At 41.4% G+C, this 19,538-nt stretch overlaps 1 protein-coding gene across 2 annotated transcripts in view; it reads left to right on the top strand.

The window, feature by feature from the left end:
- Positions 1-19,538, top strand: part of PTPN14 (protein tyrosine phosphatase non-receptor type 14) — a 205,382-nt gene that overhangs the window by 137,865 nt on the left and 47,979 nt on the right. For both annotated transcript variants that reach the window (XM_007988457.3, XM_007988458.3), the window contains 5 exons: positions 591-688; positions 3,535-3,602; positions 13,220-13,290; positions 14,376-14,463; positions 19,016-19,104. In XM_007988457.3, the coding sequence (XP_007986648.2) occupies positions 591-688; positions 3,535-3,602; positions 13,220-13,290; positions 14,376-14,463; positions 19,016-19,104 (414 nt within the window). The remainder of the gene's footprint in view (positions 1-590; positions 689-3,534; positions 3,603-13,219; positions 13,291-14,375; positions 14,464-19,015; positions 19,105-19,538) is intronic.

Consider the following 19,538-nt stretch of genomic DNA (forward strand, 5'->3'; position numbering starts at 1 on the left):
TGTTTGGGCATGATTCTGTCCATCTGTACTGTGCTGGTTTGAGAATTTACTTCAGTTTGGAAAGTTGCATCAGATTAGATTTTTCTGATTCATAGATGTATAAGGTCAAAACTGTATATCATTTTTTAGTGGAATTACAAATTACGTGGCCTCTTTGTGATCTGCCTTACCAAACTTTTGAGTTTGAAAGGCGATGTGTTTCTAGAATGCACTCAGGAGCGCACACTGTTGAATGTAACTTTGGCAGTTGTGTTGTCGTGGATCTCCAGGTGTGCAAAAGCATTTTCATTCTTGGGCTCTGTTATGAAGACCTGGTCCTTATCAGTAGTTTATCCTGCTGGCCTGCAAATAAGTGATGTGATGAGAATCCTCTGAAGCTCAGAGTGAACAGGATGTAGCACCTGCTACATCAAACAAAGATAAACACAGGCAGAGGTCACTTTCCATCTTTTATAGAAATGGCCTTTATCAGCATCACGGGCATATCCTGCTGTGTACACAAGGTTTTACATCTAGAGGCATCTATGTTGTGGGAATATATTCCAAGTATGTGTTTTTAAGGTTGTTTGTTCCTCTATTCCCATGAACAGATATCAGTATTATCTGCAAGTCAAAAAAGATGTGCTTGAAGGGCGATTACGATGTACATTGGACCAGGTGATTCGGCTAGCCGGCCTAGCTGTGCAAGGTAAGACATAGTTATGAGCAGCATGTGAAATTCCATTTTCTGTTTGATCATGGTGTTACTGTCCTCTCAGAGTGAGAAGTTAGATTTACTTAAATGATCCCTTAGTAATGCTCCCTTTTTATTTCAAGTTATCTTACGTGAAAAATGCAAAGTTAGTGATTTTTGGTGGCCGGGTGGTAGATTTCCCAAAGCTGTTTACAAACTGCTCATGCTTGTATAATTACAGTTTTATTTGAGGAAATAGCAGCTTTTATTCTGCCTTTAATTAACGCTACATTTCAGGGTTTGTGGAGCATTTTCTCAGAATTATTCCAAGGCACCATGTGGTCATATTCTGTGGCTTGATGCTGCAAAGGTGTTACTATCACAACTTCTTGGAGTGTGATAGCTTTAAACATTATGGTATAATGTATTCTAATGCCATTAAAAAGATAAATTTAAAATCCATGATTGTAACGTGAAACAACAAATATGTATTGGACTGAGTTTATTTTTCAACCCATCCTGTATAGGTTTATATTATTACATAGCTCTCTTTTGCCTTCTCTAAATTGTTATATGTGGAACTTTATACGTATATTTTTTTCATTATGGTTTATTGAGTGGTGGCTTAACCACTTTCGGTCATATTGAAAGCAAGATAGGCTGGTGTGGTGGCTCACGCCTGTAATCCCAGCACTTTGGGAGGTTGAGGTGGGCGAATCACTGGAGGTCAGGAGTTCGAGACCAGCCTGGCCAACATGGTAAAACCTTGTCTCTAATAAAAATACAAAAATTAGCCAAGCATGGTGACACACGCCTGTAATCCCAGCTACTCAGGAGGCTGGAGCACAAGAATCGCTTGAACCTGGGAGGTGGAGGTTACAGTGAGCTGAGATCACACTGCCACACTCCAGCCTAGGTGACAAAGCTAGACTCTGTCTCAAAAAGTAAAAATTAAAAATATTTTGTTTTAAAAAGCAAGAAGATGGTAATATAGTTTTTGAAAAGAAACTTTTCCTTTTAGTCATTTTCTTGAAAACCAGGTTCTCTGCAAGTGTGAGCCAGCCAGCAGCTGGGTCCTTGCTGCATGGACTGTTGTTTTAGAAGGTGTGAACTCACTTCCCATCCCAGACACTGGACTGAATTGAATCATCTCAGATCTAAATGTCTGAAGAGGCAACCCTTCTCCTGACCTCTTTCATTCTGAAGTATTAACAACTTAACGATTTCTGTTAGAAGTACAATTTCTATACCGTTAGCTTCTGTTGTAATTCTGTGGATGGAAACAGGCAAAATCTGATGTATCACCTCGGTCTGCTTAAAGACTGGAGGGGAAGAAACAGTGGCCAGTTGTGCTAGAGAAATCAGAGGTAGCATTGTTGAAATAATGGGGAAGATCAGTATGTCCCTCATTGTCAAATTGGGTCTTTCTCCTTTTAAAACACTTCATTGGGCCAGGTGTGGTGGCTCATGCCTGTAATCCCAGCACTTTAGGAGGCCAAAGTGAGAGGATTACTTGAAACCAGGAGTTTGAGACCACCCTAGGCAGCAAAATGAGACTATGTCTCTACGAAAAGTGTAAAAATAAAAAATTAGCCCAGCATGGTGGTGCGCACCTGTAGTCCCAGCTACTCAGGAGGCTGAGGTGGGAGGATCGCCTGAGTCCAGGAGCTTAAGGCTGCAGAGGGCTATGATCAGTTCATTGCACCCCAGCCCGGATGACAAAGCAAGACCCTGTCTCTAAAACATAAATAAATAGCTTTGTTTGTTTACTGCATGTACTCTTTCCTCTCACTACTTAGTCATTAGGCTTATTATGGGCATCCTGGATACTGGAGGATCCTTGAGGAATTTGGTGAACTTCCTCTGGATTCCCTTTTCGTTGGGTCCTTGAAGCTAGCTGTTCAGTCTGATGAAAGGTCCTCTAATCCTTTGCAAATAACTTTTTTTGGAGAACACTTACTGGGTTTTTAGAAAGATACATCAACAGAAATAGAAGTTGTGGTGGAATGTGATAACCAATGATTGAATTCGGAAATAGGCAGAGCGAGTGATATTTGCTCTTCTTGAATGCTGCACCTAATTGGTAATTTGTTACGTGCTGAGTTTGTAAGTTGATGTTTATTTTTTACCTTCTCAGCAACTTCTCAGCATTGGTGCACGGTGTGTGTATCCTCTCATCCTATCTCTCTTGTTGCCTTAAAGATACCTGGATCCATTTCTATCTGATGCTAAATGTTTTACATGAAATTAAAATTTCATGCAGGTTTAGTTCTTAGAAGAGCAAGCAAGATAAGAAGACATTTATATATTTCATTTTGCATGTGCTTAAACTGTACCATGGTGACATGAAAACAGGGAAAACAATTTTTGGCATCTTGTAACATGTGAAGTTATTTAGGAGGTAGAAAGATATTTGAGGTTGCTTGCCAAGGGTGTTTTACAGTGGGAATTTCCAGCTGCATATATATGAAAAGATACAGATGGGTTCTTTAGTACTCCAGATTAACCTTGAGTTAAAAAAGTCCCCTTGGCAGATATTCTTAAGATACAAATTGATGCATATTTAACAAACAGATAAATATAGGTTTGTTTAAATTTTTTAAAGTGGCCTTTAGGAATTGTTTTCAAATTTCTTCATTATTTCTAAAAAATCACGTAGTGGTGCTTACATGCTGATATTTACCATACTGTTAGATAAAAGTAACTACGTCAAACATACCTTGGCGCTATTTTTATTTAATAATAGTGAGAAATAGGATGAAATGTGAGGAATAATGTGCTGATGAGTTTGCCCTATTTTATTCCATCTTTAATTTCATGTAATAAATATTGCCCTTCCTTCCACCTTCTTTTCTTCTCAGCTGATTTTGGAGACTATAATCAGTTTGATTCTCAAGATTTCCTCAGAGAGTATGTGCTATTTCCTATGGTAAGTATAATTTCATTTTTCTTAATTTTCTACCTTCTTTGGACGTTTAGTTCTTTCCTTTGAAAATTTCAGGATTTGGCCGCGCGCGGTGGCTCACGCCTGTAATCCCAGCACTTTGGGAGGCCGAGGCGGGAGGATCACAAGGTCAGGAGATCGAGACCATGGTGAAACCCCGTCTCTACTAAAAAATAGAAAAAGAATTAGCCGGGCACAGTGGCGGGCGCCTGTAGTCCCAGCTACTCGGGAGGCTGAGGCAGGAGAATGGCGTGAACCCGGGAGGCGGAGCTTACAGTGAGCCGAGATTGCGCCACTGCACTCCAGCCTGGGCGACAGAGCGAGACTCCGTCTCAAAAAAAAAAAAAAAGAAAAAAAAAGAAAATTTCAGGATTTTACATACGCATATTCCCTGGGGAAAAAGTCGATGTGTTTGTAAAGTAGGGGCGAGTTTTATAAAACACACTGAGAAGGTAAAAATGTCTCTTTCTGCCTCAAGACACTTCCCTAATTTCTTTTTCAGATAGTTTCTTATTAGTATATAAAAATGCTACTGATTTTTCTATGCTGATTTTGTAACCTGAAACAGTACTAAATTTGTTTCTCAGTTTTATCAGTTTTTTTGTGGAATATTTAGGGTTTTCTGCATATAAGATCATGTCATCATCAAGCATAATTTTACTTCTTCCTTTCCTATTTGGCTGTTTTTTATTTCTCTTGCCTAATGGCTCTGGATAGGACTTCCAGTACTATGTTTAATACAAGTAGTGAGAGTTGACAGAAAACAATCCCATTTACAATGATATTAAAAGAACAAACACCAAAAACCTAGGAGTAAATTTAACTGAGAAGGTGAAAATTCTGTATGCTGGAAACTATAAAACATTGATGAAAGAAATTTAAGATGATACAAATGGAAAGATACCCCATCTTCACGGATTGGAAGAATCAATATTGTTAAAATGTCTGCCAAAAGTAATCTACAAATTAATGCAATCCCTATCAAAATTCCAACATCATTCTTCAAGGAAATAGAAAACAATCCTAAAATTCATATGGAATCACCAGAGACCCCAATTAGCCCAAGTAATTTTGAGCAAAAGAAGTAAGCAGGAGATACCACACTACCTTATTTCAAACTATATTTCAAAGCTATAGTAATTAAAACAATATGAAACTAGCAAAAAAATAGACACAATGACCAATGGAACAGGATAGAATGCCCAGAAGTAAATCACACACATCTACCAATAGATTTTTCAACAGAGGGGCTGAGAACACACTGGTGAAAGGGCAGTATCTTCAGCAACTGGTGCTGGGAAAACTGGCCATCTACATGCAGAGGATTGAATTTGGATCCTTATCTCACCCTTTGTACAAAAATCAATTCAAAATGTATTAAAGACTTAAATGTGGCCAGGCACAGTGGCTCACGCCCATAATCTCAGCACTTTGGGAGGCCTAGGCGGCCAGATCACAAGGTTGAGAGATAGACGCCATCCTGGCCAACATGGTGGAACCCTGTCTCTACTAAAAATACAAAAATTAGCTGGGCATGGTGGCGCACGCCTCTGGTCGCAGCTACTCAGGAGGCTGAGGCAGGAGAATCGCTGGAACCCAGGAGGTGGAGGTTGCAGTGAGCTGAGATTGTGCCACTGCACTCCAGCCTGGTGACAAAGCAAGACTTTATCTAACAAAAGAAAAAAGAAAAAGAAAAAGACTTAAATGTAAGACCTGAAATTATAAAACACTAGAAAAAAACATGGGGGAAAAGCTACATGACATTGGTCTGGGCAGCGATTTCTTGCATATGACCCCCAAAACATAGGCAACAAAAGTAAAAACAGATAAATGAGATTGCATCAAACTAAAAAGCTTCTGTACAACAAAGGAAACAACAGAGATAAAGAGACAAGCCCCACATTGAAAGAAAATATTTGCAAAATTATACATCAGATAAGGGCTCAAACTATATAAGGAACTCAAACTACTCAACAAGGAAACAAATAGCCCTATTAAAAAACAGTCAAGGGACCTGAATAGACATTTCTCAAAGGAAATATACAGAAGGCTGACAGACATATGAAAAATGCCCAGTATCATTAATCATCAGGGAAATGCAAATTAAAACCACAATGAAATACCACCTCACATCTGTTAGATTGGCTGTTATCAAAAAGATGGACAATAACAAGTGTTACTGAGCATGAGGAGTAAAGTTATTGAGCGTGAGGAGTAAAGTCTTACTGAGCATGAGGAGTACTGAGCATGAAGGGTAAAAGATAACAAGTGTTACTGAACATGAGGAGTAAAGGAGGTATAACTTCCAGCCATTTTGCAAAACAGTTTAGAGGTTCCTTGAAAAATTAAAAATAGAACTACCACATAATCCAGCAGTCTCACTTCTGGGTATATAGCTAAAGAAAATGAAATGGTATGTCAAAGAGATGTCTACACTCCCGTGATCATTGCCACATTGTTCGTAATAGCCAAGATATGGAAACAACCTAAGCTCTCACCAGCAGATCAATGGGTAAAAATGTGGTGTATACACACAATGGAATACTATTTGGCCTTAGAACAGAATTTTGTTATTTGCCATAAGATGGATGAGTGTAGAGTACATTATGCTAAGTGAAAAAACGAGGCACAGAAAGACAAATACTGCCCAATCTCATTTGTATGTGGAATCAAAAAAGGTTGAACTCATAGATGTAGAGAGTGGAATGGTGGTTCCCAAAGCTGAGTGTTGGGTGGAAGGAGGAAATGTTGATCAAAGGGTACAAAGTTAGGAATAAGTTCTGGTGATGTATTGCACAGCAAGGTGACTATCATTGATGATAATGTGTATTTCAAAATTGCTAAAGGAGTAGATTTTAAATGTTCTCACCACAAAGAAATGATAATTATAGGAGATGAGGGATATGTTAATTAGACTAACTTGCCCATTCCACAATATATACATGGGTCACAACATCACATTGTACTGTAAATAGATGCAATTATTATTTGTCAATAGAATTAAAGTTTTGTTTTGTTTTAACAAAAAAGACATGTCCCTGCTTTGCTGCTCTCTCTCCCTCATTTACTCTCCACCCTCTGGCATGCTGGCTCTTTTTTTTGTCTGAACGTACTGAGCTTCTGCTCACCCCAGAGCCTTTGTTTGTGGGTTTCCTCTGTCTGGAATGCGCTGCTCCAGGTCTTTATGACATTCGCGTCTCAATTCAAATATTACCTCCCAGGGAGCTCTTTCTTTCCTTGACCTCCTGTCTCATACACCCTCACCATCCTTCCTGTTAAATCAGTTTTCGTATGTGTACTTCTGTATCTGACATTATTCATTCTTATGTGTGTACATAAGTATGTATTTATTACTGTCAGCTAGATGGTCAGTTCTATGGTCTTTAAACAGGGACCCTGTCTTGTTCACTGTCATCTGGCACACAGCCTGTGCTCATAAAAATTTTAGAATGAGACTGGGTGCGGTGGGTCACGCCTGTAACCCCAGCACTTTGGGAGGCCGAGGTAGGTGGATCGTGAGGTCAGGAGATCAAGACCATCCTGGCTAACACGATGAAACCCTGTCTCTACTAAAAATACAAAAAAAAGAAATTAGGTGGGTGTGGTGGCATGCACCTGTAGTCCCAGCTACTCAGGAGGCTGAGGCAGGAAAATCGCTTGAACCCAGGAAATGGAGGTTGCAGTGAGCCAAGATCACACCACTGCATTCCAGCCTGGGCAACAGAGAAAGACTCCAATGCAAAAAATAAAAAATAAAATAAAATAAAATGAATCAATAAAGTAAAATGCCCATTCCTGGGTTGAAGTAAAGGTAGACTAGATTTTAACCCCTGGGGAATTTTTGTTGGTTGGTTGGCTGGTTGGTAGCTTCAGAGTAAAAGAGAAGTGTGTTAATTAGGAGGGATTAAAAAATTTTTAGCTGGGCGCAGTGGCTCACACCTGTAATCCCAGCACTTTGGGAAGCCGAGGCGGGTGGATCACGAGGTCAGGAGATCAAGACCATCCTGGCTAACACAGTGAAACCCCGTCTCTACTAAAAATACAAAAAATATTAGCTGGGCGTGGTGGCGGGCGCCTGTAGTCCCAGCTTATGGGGAGGCCGAGGCAGGAGAATGGCGTGAACCTGGGAGGCGGCAGAGCTTGCAGCGAGCCGAGATCATGCCACTGCACTCTAGCCTGAGCAACAGAGCAAGACTCCGTCTCAGGAAAAAAAAAAAAAAATTTGAAAGTCATTTTAGGGAACAGCTATAACCAATCAACATTCTGGCTCTGGTTTCAGAAATCATGATTATTCACTACTTATTTTTTTGGTCAACTCTTTCACCCCAAGCACTGACCTGAGTGACTAACACCCAGGGGATGAAATTATATAAGAAATGGTGCTTGTTTTCAAGGAGACTACAGTGTGGTTGGTTAAATAGGAAGTTTGCAAAATCAGAATAAAGAGCCAAGTATGATAAAGTGTGTGATAAATTTTATGTGGGAAGAGGTCACATGCCCTTGGGGGATTAGGGAAGGCTGAAAGACCAATGGCGTGTGAGCTATTAGGCAAAGAGGTAGGGAGCAAGGAATGATTTAGACAGAAGGAGCAGAGGCAGTGTGGCCTGGGTGTTCAGAAAGCATCCACTGGCTGGTTTGACTGTAGCTACTGGAGGGGAGTTGTGGCAGATGAGACTGGAAACGTCTGAGGAGTTAGAATGCACGGGCACCTTTGAGTTCTGCAGACCCCACACTTTGAGAACTGCTGTTTGAGCTGGCCAGCTGGGAATCTGTTTTAGTGTTCTGGGCACAGGATATAATTTAGATGTTAGTGAAAGAAAAACAAGAAAGCAAAGCAAGGGATATTTTGAAGTAAAATAGGCAAAATCTGGCAACTTATCAGTGATGGCATATGGGAGAAATTGGAGTGTCTGGTGACAAAGGTTTTAGGTTTTGAGAGACTAGGATAGGTAAGTCCGGAATTATTCATATTAGTGCATGAGGGCAGTCTAAATTGGTTGAAAGCTAACCTTGTTCTTAATGGTTAGGGAATATTGCACATCTCTTAACTTTTCATGAATAACTCCATTCTTTTTTTTTGAGATGGAGTTTCACTCTTGTTGCCCAGGCTGGAATGCAATGGCACCATCTCAGCTCACTGCAACCTCCGCCTCCTGCCTCAGCCTCCCGAGTAGCTGGGATTACAGGTGTGCGCCACCATGCCCAGCTAATTTTTTGTATTTTTAGTAGATATGGGGTTTCACCATGTTGGCCAGACTGGTCTTGAACTCCTGACCTCAGGTGATCCACCCGCCTTGGCCTCCCAGAGTGCTGGGATAACAGGCATGAGCCACCGTGTCCAGCCTCCATTCTTTTTTTATTTCCCTCCAAGTAAACAGTGGTATTATCTGCTGTGCCTGCTGTTTTCATACCTTGTTAATTCTACTCATTAAATGAAACTCCAAAGAGATTAACATGTTACTTAGCAGAGAAGTTCTTCATAGGGCTTAATGTCAGTATGCTTGAGTCAACATTTCTAATGTCTCAGAAGCTCATCCCAAAAGTCAGGGTGTTTCCCAATGTGCTTGGTGGGAGGAAAGTGAGGCTCAAACTTAGAATTTTAGAGTGTGTACATCTTTGCGTCAAATGGGGTAGTTGGTAATGGTGGGTTGATAATTTCCCACATTTTATTCACCTTACTCTCATTAAAGGCCTTTATTACATTGCCTTTAGGAGGAGACCAGGTTTGGGTGCTTCTCAGAATTTTCAAAGGTGATTACCGGCATGATATTTATGAGTTTGTAGATGGTAAAATGCTCTGACAGGTTAAAGTGCTATGAAATAGTAAAGGAGTTATTTTGTACATTATACCTCTTTCAGAATAAGACTGTTTCCACTAAACAATAGGCAAATCAGATACATGAACAGCATAGACTTCATAATCTTGTCACTGGACAGACAAATGTTGACATTGTTATTCTTGGATCTAAAATGGCTCTCTTCGGGGTGGTAGCCGCTAACCATGTGTGGATATTTACATTCAAATTTAAAGTAATGCAAGTTAAATAAAATTAAAAATTTAGTTGCTTGATTGCATTGGCTACCTTTTTTTTTTTTTTTTTTTGAGACAGTCTCACTCTGTCACCCAGGCTGGAGTGCAGTGGCGCAATCTCAGCTCACTGCAACCTCCGCCTCTCGGGTTCAAGCAATTCTCCTGCCTCAGCCTCCTAAGTCCCTCCTGTGACAACAGGTGTGTGCCACCGCACCTGGCTAATTTTTGTATTTTTAATAGAGATGGGGTTCGCCATGTTGGCTAGGCTGGTCTTGAACTCCTGGCCTCAAGTGATCCGCGCTCCTTGGCCTCCTAAAGTGCTGGGATTACAGGCTGAGTCACTGCAACGGCCTTGGCTACATTTTTAGTGCACCGTAGCGGCATGTGTCTAGAGGCTACTGTATTGGAAAGCTCAGATACGGAACATGTTCGTCATCCCAAAAAGCCCTGTTGGACACTGAAGGTGATGTGGCAGAGGCCTTATCTGAGTTGTGAATATTCCTAGACTTTAGTTATTGGCTGTCCACTTTCAGCCCCTACCCCTGCCCCATTGTATCCTGGGTGCACTGTGGCCTGTGGCTGGCAATTTCATGGCACCTTTGCTGAGCAGTGCTGTGACCCTATCCTAGCTGTGCCCCTTATTGGCTACATGACTTTGTGTAAGTTATTTAACCTTTCCAAGCCTCAGTTTTCTCATCTAAAAATGAGAATAACAAACCTAATTTCGTTGTGAGCATTAAAGGACATAATACTTGTGAAATACCTACTATGAAATACATAATACAAGTTGCCACGTGGTAAATTCTCAACAACTGTTTATTTAGTTGTCATATTATTATTGTTATTAGCACTATTATTCTGTCTGTATGTCTTGCAAATATAAGGCCGTTGAAGGGTGTGCTTTCCAGGTAACATCACTCTATGCTTTTTTTTTTTTTTTTTTTTTGTTATGTAAGCAGAGCACAGGCAGAAGGTACAGTGATTGTTAATCAGCTCTGTGTACTTAAACTTTTGTTTGACAATATGAAATTTACATGTTGCATAGTGAGTTCAGTTCAAGAAGCATGTATTGATCACTTACTATATATTTAGCCCTTATAAGCTGTCATTGCACAGAAGCCCTATGATAGGCCCCTTAAGTGATATGAAGAAGAATTGCTGCCCTTGAGGAGCCTATACTCTCATAGAGGGTGGGAGACAAGGATCAAGGATAAGACGAGTATACACATAACCGTGTAAGAAATGCAGTGGGCAGAATACGAGAGGAGACATGCACAAGGGGAAGAGGTAGGTCAAAAGGCGAAAATGCTTACGTCCAGCTGGGGAGAGAGGAGAGCCCTATTAAGGGAAGTGGTAGCTGAGACAGGACCTAAGGATGATGTGGCATTTCACACTGCATGATGTGACGGGATGGTTCTCCCAGGGAGGATGAGCATGTAAAGGCCCATCCTTTCTGAATGGAAATGTAAAAGCAGTGTGTGTTAGAAGAGGCGTTGGCCTGGGACTTGACCTCTTGGGCAAGGAGGTCTGGAAGGGGAAGCTGAATCACATTGAAGAATGGTCTGCATGCCAGGCCCAGCTGTTGACCTTGCTGAGTAGGCCAGGGGTAGTCTTAGAAGGGTGTAAACTTTCTGCTTGGTTCCACTGGAACTTTCAAAGAGAATGCATTCCTTTGGTGGGGGAGGGAAGATAGGATGAATGGCTGTGTTTGATCTTACAATGTAACCAAATTTGTTAAATGGCATTTCTTCAGCAGAGAAAAGAACAAAGTCAAGTACACAGAGCGCTCCACAGGTGTGTGGCTGTGTACAGGCATGCGCTCTGCCATTTTTCATTCCCACAGGGCCACGCTCACACTCTCCCTGGTGGGGCACATACCCCAGGGAGGCCCCAGGTGCAGATGGAGGCGGTTAAGTTGAGAACAATAGCAGAAGGGGTACCTCTGGGCTTCTTCTTTTTTAAAAGTAGGAAACAGAGATTTAATGGAACACTTTTTGATCTTCACTTTATTCTGTTGCCATATGCCCTTCATTAGCTTTTCAAAATTAATGGGGTTTTTACTCAATACCTAGATGCACACACATAGCTAACTTTGTAAGTCTTGTGGTATCCTTGTTACTCCACAAGATGAAACTAAAAATGTTGAGCTTATTTCTTATCATGAACTTGAGTCATTTCAATGGATGGTTAAACGGGAAACCGCAAATTAATCAGTTATGTGAAAAGTAAGAGCTGCCATAATTCCCTGTCTGCTCTAAAGTTTCTCATGAACTCTAGAATTAGCAGGACATGCAGAGCTATGGAATTTTTAGCATATAATTATGCCCTTGCTTTCCAGTTTTAAAATATATTGATTTTTCACATTTTAACGAGTTGAGATGGGATGTTTTTCACAGTTTTGAGGTGTACATTTTTAGGGGTAGTGTTGTCATCCATGAAAAGTTAAATTGGAGATGAAATCTTTATATAAATCGTATTTTAGAATCAAGGGAATGGGGCATTTGTTATGATTTCTGCCAAAATATCAGTCCTTACCTCCCTTCCTAGTAGGATGGTACCCACGTCAGGGTGTAGCTCAGACTTCCTTCTGACATCCCCTCTGAAGCTCACAGGAAAACGGTGCCCATCTGTGCCTCTCTTGGTGCTTACTAGCCTGGAATATGTGGGATCTGCTCCCCAGGAAAGCTAGAAGCAGCTGGCCTGGGACTTGAGCCCCCGGCCACCACCGGCATGAGACAAACTCTAGAATCTCTACCTCTATCAACTTCTCAAGAATGAATTGCTTTGGTCTGCTCATTTTGGATTATTCCTCTTGATTCCATCTCACCATCCTAAGCAGTGCTTCCCTGGCCAGTGTTTAGCAAGCCCATTTCCATGATGTCAATCCTCCCACCATGGTGTTTCGGAAGGGGAGTTGGGAAAAGATGTGTGTAATCGGTTCTTCTGAGTCCACAGTAGTCAGCACATCGTGGATTTCAGGGACCTGGGGTTCAGCTGACTAGTGAGCTACACACCTGTTGCCTTACAGAGCTCTCTGGAGATGTTTTAGCCATCATGGCTTCCTCTGCCCCCATGACCATCAAGTAACATCGGAATGAGCCTACTCTGCCTTCAGCGATTTTGAATTCGTTTCCTGGTATACAGAAAGGACTGGCACAGTCCCTTTCTAGGCTCAACTTTTGAAAGGATGATGGCTTAGGAACTCATTGGCCTATACCCCAAGCATTAGAAATATGTAAGCACATGCAAAGCATTTTTTATAAATGTACATCTGAGAAGCAGGCGGATAGAGAAGAATGAATGAAAAGAGCTATTCCCCGGCACCACAGAACTTAGGGGGCAACCCAAAATATACCTGGAAATAACCTGTTACAATGGAGAGCCATGTTATAACAGTAGAAATCATAACTCATATCTAAAAATTACAACCTTTAATTCTACAGCAGTAAAGGAGATATTGAGGAAATGTGACTAATCAGGAACATCTGAGGAAGGGAGCTTTTAAGGTTTGCAATCAAAATAGCAAATGCCCACACCCTCGTGTGACCTTAAGCACTTTCTATTTTTATAGGATTTGGCCCTGGAAGAGGCTGTTCTGGAGGAGCTGACCCAGAAGGTAGCCCAAGAACACAAAGCCCACAGGTAAGGCAGGCAGAGGGTAAGGGGCTGCCTGCACAACAGATGTTTACTGCCTGTGGGGCAGGAGGCATCCATCTCCCTATCAGCAACTCTGGGCTTGAGCCAACACACTTGTATTTCTTCCACCACGTGACTCAGCTCTGTACTTCCGTTCTGAAAAGGTGAATGTCGACTTGAAAACTGCTCGGTTCCTTCCTTTCCTCCCTCCGTCCCTCCCTCCCTCCCTTCCTTCCTTCCTCAGAGAATCTAGGAAGCCTGTGCTGAGAGAGTAAAGACCTAAAGTGCTGTGTTGAGTGGTAGGCAGGTGAAGGAAAGAAAAAGAGAGAAACTTTAATTCAAGGAAGCACCAAGAGTTTGATATCAAGGCCTATGGAGTGATCCTAAGTTCTCTCATCATGGCTTTTTTTTTTTTTTTTTTTGACATTCTCACTATGTCACCCAGACTGGAGTGCAGTGCTGTGATCTTGGGCCACTGCAACCTCCACCTCCAGGGTTCAAGCAATTCTCATGCCTCAGACTCTCGAGTAGCTGGGATTACAGGCTCATGCACCACCACACCCAGCTAATTTTTATATTTTTAGTGGAGATGGGATTTCACCATGTGGTCCAGGCTGATCTCGAATGCCTGACCTCAAGTGATCCACCTGCCTCAGCCTCCCAAAATGCTGGGATTATAGGCATGAGCCATGGCCATTTGACTCCCAAAATATTATCCTCATTATAAACTTTTTCCTTTTTTTTTTTTTCCCCCATAATGAAGATTTCTCCCAGATGAGAGAAAAATAACTTCTTTTTAAAGTAGGCAACATATTCGAAGGGATGTCTGGAATAATTATTTCATGTTTATAGGGCTGTGGCTCTTAATTAAATACTTTACCTTCCTCTTATTATTCCCTGTTGAGTAAAAGGCTACTGGGAAAGATGTTAATGAATTACTTAGTAATGCACCCTACCCTCACAGTTGGGTAATGATTGCTCTTCCCAGAAACTAGAGCTAAACCACAGCTCTGGAATTTGCCATCAGGAGAGTGGGATCTTCCACTGATTGCCCTTGACCATTTCTTCCTTCGATGCTATTTTGATTTTAGTGGAATCCTGCCAGCAGAAGCTGAACTGATGTACATCAATGAAGTGGAACGTTTGGATGGATTTGGACAGGAAATCTTCCCTGTAAAGGTAACGTGCTGTGCCCTGTGCTGGCTTTAACCTTCTCTTACCTGTACTGGCATTTGGAAAATCAGTGTTGATAGCAGTGGGCCAGAATGACTTGGCCTTCTTTTTACTATGCAGCATTAGTTGACAAGTCCAATTTATTATAGATAAACAAATGCTTTTCTTAACCAAGACATTTTGAAGTTTGCCATGGTCCTCAGCAGAATAGTTCAATAAGACAGTCCATCTAATTGAGTACCAAGCATCAGCCAGTTCAGCACCTTGGAGATATCAAGGCTGATATTCCAGCCCTATAACAGGACAAGTCAACAGCCAATGTCATGTGAAACATTAATGAAGACTCTAGCCAGTAGTTTTCTTATTTTCTTTTTTCTCTTCATTGAGCCAATACAGGGATAATTGTTTGTGAGGTAGAATGAAATGTTCCCTATATACAATCATGTTTTATTTCTCCAGCTTTGTAGGGCCCTCCATTGTGGGTTCCTAGCCCCTTTGGTGTTTTATGGAAACTATGCCTAGGAAACTGCTACAGCACATCACATCCTTTGCAGCACATCTACCTCCTGAAGTGGGTGTGGTTGGGGGGGTCATGGAGCATAGTCATTTACAGAGCTGAGCCCATCATCCAAACTCATTTTCCGCTCTCTGCTGACCAACTTTACAAAAAATGGAGATTGATCAGAAACCTAAAGCAACTGGCACATTTTAGCAATTTGGGAGACGCCTGCAATTTCATCACAAACATTTCATTGCAGACTGGCTCCACTGGCTGTTTTATAAGTGTTCAGTTCCCCCTCTGTTGCACGTTTGCAATTTGCCTTAATGAGAACTGCCCATGTGCATCAAGTAGAATCGAGCAGGGTGGCCGCAGCTTTCAGAAAGGGCTAAATGGCTCTTTTTTAGATTTGTTTAATTTTCTTTTGCTTCTCTAATAGCTGCCCTTCATAGGGTTGTAATCCATTTTCCTTGCAATAATGCCTTATGAAGCCATCTGCATCCCACTTACATTTCTGCAGCCCATATATAGTCATATTTTGGGTCACTGAAAAATCAGAGTAAACTTTTCTCCACTTCTAGAAAACTGACTTCTCAATCCCTGGAAGTTGGAGGTTTTGTTGCGGCAATTTGCTTGTGTTGTTTTTTAATGTGGACTGCGGAAAACAGGGGCAGTTGAGCATATGTTGAAATCTGCTGTGGTTGGTTCTGATGTGCTTTCTAGTATGTTCTTTCTTTAGTGGGACCGACAAGGGTTATAATACCTTCCTCTGAGTTGGAAGATAGGCACTTCTGACTCATTGCCAAGCTCAGGTAACTGAGCTGCACTGCCTCTTTTTCCTCTTTCTCCCCACATACCTGTGCATATCTAAGGTGACCATCTATAGACCGCATGATTCCTGGTGACCCAAGGATGGGGGTGGGAGCAACAGTACCAGTGGGGGTGGTGATGTGGTCAGCTCTGCAATGAGTAAAAAAGCAGACAAGAAAATATGCAGGGAAAGGCTGTGAGTGGGACTGGATTCTCTTTTGATTGGTACAGGTTCTTATTGACAAAATAAAAGCATGTCATGATATATCCTAGGAAAAATACATGAATTTAGCATGGGCTTTTCCATGAGTGGTTCCTCAAAAATTTTCAAGACTAGAAGAAGACCAGTCAACTTCCCAACAAGTCTGCCCCTCCTTCCACAGATACAGGTATGGGCACTGCCTGAGTCAGTCCTGTATTGTCAGAGCACATAGACATGGCGAAGGGTGCTTCTGGGATGGGTAAGACAGAGTCTGGAGCCTTTATCCATTGCTAGGTTGGATTTAGAGCCCTTAAGCTTTGACCAGTGCAGTGTCCCCAGCGTACTGGGTAGAGTGGCTTCCAGAGGCACCCCTGCTGTGCTTTTGCCATTGCCCCATCTTGGTGAATAACTCTTCCCTTATCCGCATCCCTACAGTTCTGGAGGTAAAGTGCCCAGGGAAATCTTTCTGCAGAATTCCCCTTCTCTTTCTAATTCCACTCCTCCTATCTTCTCTTCTCACATATACCTCCTGTTACCTTTTCAACTTCCTGGAATCAGCATTATGGGACGATTCTCTTTTGTCTTTGCCGGTTCATTGTCTCTCAACACTCTTTTTGCTTTGCGACCAACAGGGGTTGTACTCCTTCTCTGTCTCTGTTAGAAGACTCTTATTCGAATGTAAGCTTTAGAGGGTGAGTTGAGAAGAGGTCCCTGCCTTCTTTGTGCCTTAAATGGGATCAAGTATTCTAGGGAATGTAGAAGTCCTTCTTTTCCATCTTAGTTCTAGTTGTGCGTGGCCCCACTCTTGCTCCAGAAAGAAGACCTCCCCCATGGGAAAGCAAGATTTCACTTAAGGGACTGACAGTTTGTCTACTAGATGTCTGGTTCCCACTCCGCTCTCAGAACCCTGGCAGCCAGGTGATGCTTTCCCAGACAGGAGATTGGAAGCACCTGACTGGACCAAGAGGCCAGACTGAAGATAAGAATATGACATCTGGGGTTCCCCAAGACAGGGCTCAACAGATCACCCACCAGTGAAGTCCATAAGCCCCTCCTGTGCTTAGAGAGCTCCCAGCCAGCATTTAGCATCCGATTCTCAAATGCGAACAGTCAGTCAAGCATCACTCTACACAGTGTCCTTCTAGGAACGACAGAGATCAACATCATAAGAACAGCAGTGGACTGACTGGCAGTTGCAGATGTTGTACAGGAAGAAGAACCCCCTGCTCAAAATACTATTCAGTGAGCCTCAGGATATTTTTTTTTTTAAATTTTACCTCCTTGAAGGAATAAGGTACTTACAAAAAGATGCATTTAGAAAACAAAAATGAACTCTGAAATCAAAAATGTGATATCAGAAGTATACAACTAATAGACAGGTTAGAAGATAAAACTGAGAAAGTCTCACCAAAAAACAAAGTAATGGTAAGTTGGGGATGGGAGATAAAAGAACTAGAGGACCTGTCCAGAATGTCTAATATTTCAATAATGGGAGTTCTAAAAAGAGTGAACAAGGGAAACAAAAGGTAATTATTCGAGAAAATATCCCTTCACTGAGGAATGGGACGTTCTGCACTGAAAGGGCCAGAGATGATAGCTGCAAAGGGACACATCGAGGGCTTTAAGAGGTGAAAGTTTCAGCCTCTGGGCCGAGGAAGTGGTAGGTCTAGGTCTGCTCTTGGCTTCCTTTAAGCAAGCCCTGAAGGATATTCAACTCTTCAAACTATTGCATGTATAATGATTTAAAAAACAAGAACTTTGTTTAGGTTAAAAAATAAAAGACATTAATAGATGTTCATGAAAGAGAAAATCCAAATCCCAGTGAATCTGAGAAAATTCAGAGATTCTCTTTTAAAATGGAAATGTGTTGTGACAAATTGAGAAAAAAGGAAAAAAAAAATCTATCTTTCTCTATATATAGTCCACTAGGATGTGTGGTGGGTGAGTTCCTGTAGGACCTGACCCCACCAACACAGCTGTTCACTTTATTGCTATGATGTTGTCTATGATTCATTCTACTCATGGGTGAGAAATGGGATGTGATGCCTACAGGTTTTGAAATATGTGTATATTGTGGAGTGACTAAATCAAACCAGTTAACATATGTATTACCTCACATATTTCCTTGTGGTTAGAACACTTAAAATCATAGAAGCATATAGTATAATGGTGGTTACCAGAGGCTGGAGAATGGGAGGAATGGGGAGAAGATGGTCAAAGGAAATGAAGCCTTGTTAGACAGGAAGAGTAAGTTCTTTGTGGTTAGAACACTTAAAATTTACTCTTTTAGTGATTTTAAGAATACAATACCTTGTTGCCGGGCGCAGTGGCTCACGCCTGTAATCCCAACACTTTGGGAGGCTGAGAATGGAGGATCACTAGCCTGGGCAGCATAGCAAGACCTTGTCTGTAAAAATAAATAATAAATAAATAAGTAAATTAGTGGGGCATGGTGGCGCATGCTCGTAGTCTCAGCTACTTGGGAGACTAAGGTAGGAGGATTGGCCAAGCCCAGGAGGTCAAGGCTGCAGTGAGCCAAAATCATGCCACTGCACTCCACCCTGGGCAACAGTGAGACCTTGTTTCAAAACAAACAAACAACAACAAAACACCAATATATTGTTACTAACTATGCTATGGTCACCATGATATATTGAACTTACTCCTCCTGTCTAACAAGGCTTCATTTCCTTTGACCATCTTCTCCCCATTCCTCTCATTCTCCAGCCTCTGGTAACCACCATTATACTATATGCTTCTATGAGTTCAGTTTTTTAGGTTCCACGTATAAGTGAGAACATGTCTTGTCTTTCTGTACCTGGCTTATTTCATTTAGCATTGCGTTCTCCAATTCCATCTGTATTGTGGCAAATGCCAATTTTGTTCTGTTTAAGGTGGAATGGTACTCTCTTGTACGCATGTACCACATTTTCTTTATCCATTCGTCTGTGGATGGACACTCAGGTTGATTCGATATCTTAGCTGTTGTGACTAATGTTGCCGTGAATATGAGTCATCACAAGTATCTTTTGTTGGTCTTAACCCAGGACAATCATGGAAACTGTGTACACCTTGGCATTTTCTTTATGGGGATTTTCGTGAGGAACAGAATTGGAAGACAAGCAGTAATACACAGGTAGTCTTATTTGTTTGTTTGTTTTTCTTTTTTCTTTTTCACCTTGAGGGACTGTAATGTTAATGTTACATTAACATCCAAATGAGTTAAGAGCCAAACAGTGGATAAGATTTGACTTTTCTCAGCTCATATAAGGTGAGCCCTCTGCAGGATTTAAGTGTTAAATTCATCTCACTTTTCGTAGAAACCCTTCCCACCTGACTCCAAGAAATACATTGTTAAACCCTATTGAGTTACAAGGGTTAAACTAAACTTCATGAGTCTGGTTGAAAACTGGCTCTCCAGTCAGTCATTAAATCTAAACACTTCTTTCCATTGTTCTGAACCACCTGTGCCACAAGAGTGCAAACTGATTTTTATGTGAACAAAAGGCGATTATTTTTAAAAATGTGTTTTGAAAAAGTAATCTATGTATTATGATGAATTAGGGGGCT

This window comes from Chlorocebus sabaeus, chromosome 25 (genome assembly GCF_047675955.1).
Source record: "Chlorocebus sabaeus isolate Y175 chromosome 25, mChlSab1.0.hap1, whole genome shotgun sequence".
In the NCBI taxonomy this organism is placed as follows: Eukaryota; Metazoa; Chordata; class Mammalia; order Primates; family Cercopithecidae; genus Chlorocebus; species Chlorocebus sabaeus.